Genomic DNA, 5,085 nt, shown 5'->3' on the forward strand with positions numbered 1-5,085 from the left:
GGGGGAAAAATGCAATTCTTCAATATTGTCAAAAAAAATTTTTTAAGAAATATATTTTTAAAAACTTTTTTTTTCCATCAATGCCTAGGTACACGTCATATTGATGGTGTTATGCATGGGGTGCCTAGTTTCTTCAAAATTTTTGTACAAGTAAAACAAAAACATTGATCTAAATGATGAGAAAGACCAAAAAGTGAAGCCACAGACTTCTAGGCTATTCAAAGTGCCTGCTGGCTCCCGGTTTTGTTGAAGTTCTGACTTTCAATTTCAGCAATTTTTTTAGAATTAAAAAAAAAGGAGTCGACCTATTTCTTCCAGTGAAAAGGTTAAAGCATAACACTATCGATATATATATACTATAATTGTAGTTTTTAAAAAAAACATTTCACCACATCTCTCCGCAGAAGAAAAACCAAAAACTACTACGAAGTACCAAAAATTATTGTATAATTAGTTTTCATGAGTCTGTTAATAAAATCCAAGTTTTTTATATAAATATGGGGGGGGGGGGGGGCAATTTATTTACTTACAATTTCTACCACTGTTTTGACATTTATTACAAAAACTTGCAACAAATACATCCTAGCATATAAAATTCTTAGATTTTAACTATACAACTCACATAGGGTGCATTAAATAAGTTTTAAAAGTCCTCTATCAAAAGTGATATACAGATTCGTATCCTCTTTCATTCACACACATTTCCTCTATCCGCTTTCTATTTCAATCTGCCTCATCTCCATATTTCTCCTCCTCTTAGCAGTTTTTCTCTCACAAGGCTTTGTCTTTCTCTTTTTTTTTTCTCTCCTCCAGTTCTTCAACTTGTCAATGTTTCTGGATACTCACTAGAAACCCAAAAGTCAATACAAAACAATAAACAAATTCTTCAAACCTTGTCAGCCAAGAGGGAAATGGTTTCATACGAAGTCCGAAAATTTTCAATGCCTCCAATATTCATTTTGTTTTCCACTCTTGCAAGGACATCTTGAACATCCTCTTCAGAGGCTACTTTAGTAACAGTCCTGAAAGAATTTGATATTCACATTTTTTTTTTAAAAAGGAAAACAAACTTGACAAGGATTTGAAATCCTTTCCGGTTAACACGAATTTTGTGGTAAATGGCTTCATCTACAGGACAATGGAAAGGGAGGGAGGGAGGGAGGGAGGGAGGGAGGGAGGGAGGGAGAGAGAGAGAGAGAGAGAGAGAGAGAGAGAGAGAGAGAGAGAGAGAGAGAGAGACAGAGACAGAGACAGAGAGAGAGAGAGACAGAGGAGTGAGAGAGAGAGAGAGAGACAGAGAGACAAAGACAGAGAGAGAGAGAGAGACAGAGGAGCGAGAGAGAGAGAGAGAGCAAGATAAACAGGGAAATTTAATTTCTCCCAAGTCAATGCCTATACCTAAAAGGTGACATCCACTAAACTCCTAAAATTTAGCAGTTTACAGAGCAGTTTATAGACACGAGGAGTAGTGCTGTACAATTTTGAAGAATTGAAACTTCGTCGATGCTTTGAAGTGAGAAGTCACTAATCATGCTAATTAAATACACTGTTATTGATCCAGTGCTGTTGTTGTTATCGATCCAGGCTATTCAAATACTGTGAGAGAATTTTTTTCTTCTTTATAGATATTTAGCATATGGCAACATTTGCTATTCAACATTCACATAGCTATTCACTGAGCACACGGTGGCACATACGTAATGCGATAAGATGACATTACATCACTATATACAACACTTAGAATTTCTAAAGGGGGATGGGGAGCTAATTGCGTCTGCCTTCAGTTAATTTCTTGAAAAGACATCTGTGCACTTTGTCATCATGGTGTTACTAGTGAACATTGAATAATAATGGATACTTCTAAGAAGCTTATTTTACAACTCTTGTTGGCTCCGCTTACCACTCTGCCTCATAATCATCAAGTACAAAGTGTTTCTGTATTTACCTCAACGATTTTTTATATAGAATTGCTGTAATTTTACAACAGGTTGACAAAGTTGAGATAAAAATCACACAGCATTCGAATGATTCTGCCATGCTTCTTACAGCTGTAAATAGTAGAAAAATTATGAACCTTGAATAGTAAAGTGGAATGGGCACAGCTCTAATGAGTCGTTGTATATGATAAACCAGAATGAGAATATCTATATTTTTTCGTTCAAACAGATCATCACTGATTGTAAATGTCTGACTGACACAATTTAGACCATCTAGGGCACACGTTACTTTGACCATACCTGTCAGTGCCAGTATGGGCTGGGTGGGACACAGTGTCCCTGTGGAAAGACAAGAGATACTTCTTAACATAGACTTTTTTCCCCTGTGATATTCAAACTCATGTCTCCTACCTGTTTTTCAGTTTTAGTAAGAATGTTACCTCACTTGCAACACAATAAGGTCATATATAAGTGTTGAAGAGTAGATGTGTTACAAGAGAGTAACATACACAAAAAAGGAGGAGAGATAAGGAGGATAAATGCTTGATAGGAAAGAAGGAGCAAACCACACCAGAGCACCCGCCAACCATCCACACACGTTACTTTGACCCCACCTGTCAGTGTCAGTTTGAGCAGAGAGGGACACAGCGTCCCTGTGGAAAGCCAAGACGTACATTCTAAAAACAGACTTTTCTCCATCTGTGATAATTGAATTCATGTTTTCTGTGGACTAATGCAAAGAGCCCAACCACTTCACCACAAACATCAGAGGAAATAAACAGGCCACGACAATGAAAACAATAAAGCAGAAGTAGAAGCATACCACAACAGAGCACCCAAAAGCTACCCACTTCCAGCTTTCACAAACTGGGAATACTGAATGAACTGTGCGCAGATACATATTAATTATTATGCATGAGTGTCTGTGGGTGTATTGTGAAAGTGACAAGAAAAGGTGAAGCGGGACAGGCCCTACAACACAAGCCCAGACAGAGGTTTACCTTCCCCCTCCACCCTCCCTCCCGGCAGGATGCAAGGAGGAAAGTAACTACAACAAATTTCTATCATCAGATTTTGAACTCCCTATGATTCTTATGCTCTGGCTATGAGATAATATACTGAAACAGTGCTTAGTTAGATCGACAGAAGTGAAAAGAGACAATGGTTTACAACACACTTTGAAATTATAAAACTTGTAAAAATCACCACTTTGGTTTCTATAATAAATCACCTGTCATCACTTGCAACATCTGAAGCATCCACGAAAATCTCTTCAATATCCTCTGAGGAGGAAGAAGCTACCAGAAGAGTTTCTCTCAAACGCCTCACATCGCTTTCCAGCCTGATTAATTTTTCAGAGAGGATAGCGTTCTGAATGGATAAATTTTGTTGCTTCCGCAGTAAGGTATAGTGTTGATACAACAGGTAAGCCAGTCCTGTACCCATGGCGACGGCGCCAGAGATCCAAAAGGCCTTGGAGAAGGGGACATCACTAGACATGACGACCACTGTCTGACCAGGAGCTGTACCCCTGATATAATTTGCTGAGGAATTGAAAATATTTCGAAGAGTCAATTATATATTAACAGAAAAAAAGGATAATCATCAGACAATAGCATGTTTATTTTCAGTATCATTTTTTTCTAAATGATATGCACTCAGGTTCAGGTTAGAAGTAGTACACATAGTGTTAACTCTCAGACTCTGAACTGTGCACCATGGTCCATGACACAACCTTTGTCTCAGACAGGGAGGGGAAGGACAAAACAGCAAGTCACTGTTATTAAAATTGAGATTTATTTGGGGGTCTTTTCATTACTTTTTACATGAAACAATTAAAATGGGGGGGTTCACAAGCATGATTTTGAAAACTTTCTATTTACCTTAGATTTTCTTTAAAATGGCTTTGCAAATGTCCTTAAGTAACAAGTAAAATTGAGAGTACTCTCATTTACAAAGCTCCTCCTTTCCTTTGAAAAGACACCACTAGCTACCAACAGCAGAGTAATCCTCTCTCCTGACATCTTGTGAGTAAAATTTGTTTTGCCTTGAAGATATATAATGTCAATATACTGCTGAGCCTTTTATAGAATTTAAAATGTTAATTCATTGTTTACATGTTTTAAAACTGAGCCTGGTTTGTTTATAATATTTGAAGTAACATGCTGAAATCAGGCGCTCATCAAAGAAATGAAATTGAAGAAACCGACAATTTTCAACAATTAGGAAATATCTGTTGAATATTTTTTGTATTCTTTGGCCAAACACCTTTAATCATGTCCATTTAAAAACATTATTTCTCTATAGACTTTACACAAAATCTTTGATCAAAGGCACAGTAAATGTAAATTAGCAGTTTCCAAGGACATTTAAGCTTTTGAAGTCACCAAACTTTAGCTGCCATTTTTTGGTCAATTTTGCCTTTGAAACTAGTTCTACTTTAAACGCAAATATCTCGATGTGAATTCAGACAGATTCTGTATACACTATTTCATAAAAACAAGAAAAATTCATGAACAAATTTCAAGATCACACCATCAATAACTCCATGCCTATAATTTGACGAGTGCCTGATTCCATTGGATGGTCTATCGTGTCCTATGAATGACTGCTACAACTAGAACACTGACAGACTCTGAGACTGACACTATCAGAGACAGTGAGACAGCATGTTTAGGAATGTGAAGTGCGTACTTTTTCAAGCAAATTATTTTTTCATTGACAGGTTTCTCTGATCTCAATAGAAATCATGTCGATACTATCACTTCATTAGACTTGCTCATTCATTTCATGATGTCTTCTTTAACCCGTAGTCCCTCTATCTTTACTTTACAACATGTATATATATCTGAATGAAATGAATGCAAAAAAATCACACACATTTAGCCTTTGTCAGGTTCAAGATATGATCTATCCAAACCATTATAAAAATAGAGCAGCAATGATTATAAGTCACAACAAAAGCAGCAAATAAAGAATAAACGCAGTGGCTATTTTTACGGCGAGCCGTAAAGATAGCCTCCCAGGCTATTTTTACGGCGTGCCGTAAAGATAGCCTCCCAGTGAGTCCCAGACTATTTTTACGGCGATCCTCGAAAAGCGACCCTACTCCGCCTCTCATGTACGCGACATGCCTCAATGTATTAGA

The 5,085-nt window shown here is 37.1% G+C and overlaps 1 protein-coding gene across 3 annotated transcripts in view; it reads right to left on the reverse strand.

Annotated features, from left to right (window-relative positions):
• Positions 1 to 5,085, reverse strand: part of LOC101849248 (regulator of microtubule dynamics protein 1) — an 18,920-nt gene that overhangs the window by 11,254 nt on the left and 2,581 nt on the right. For 2 of the 3 annotated variants that reach the window (XM_005109597.3, XM_005109596.3), the window contains exons 2-4: positions 3,169 to 3,481; positions 2,238 to 2,276; positions 893 to 1,022 (exon numbers count right to left, since the gene is read on the reverse strand). In XM_005109597.3, the coding sequence (XP_005109654.1) occupies positions 893 to 1,022; positions 2,238 to 2,276; positions 3,169 to 3,437 (438 nt within the window). In that variant the 5' untranslated portion in view covers positions 3,438 to 3,481. The remainder of the gene's footprint in view (positions 1 to 892; positions 1,023 to 2,237; positions 2,277 to 3,168; positions 3,482 to 5,085) is intronic. The other variant, XM_005109598.3, reaches the window with a different exon arrangement.

This window comes from Aplysia californica, unplaced genomic scaffold (assembly GCF_000002075.1).
Source record: "Aplysia californica isolate F4 #8 unplaced genomic scaffold, AplCal3.0 scaffold00795, whole genome shotgun sequence".
Taxonomy (NCBI): domain Eukaryota; kingdom Metazoa; phylum Mollusca; class Gastropoda; order Aplysiida; family Aplysiidae; genus Aplysia; species Aplysia californica.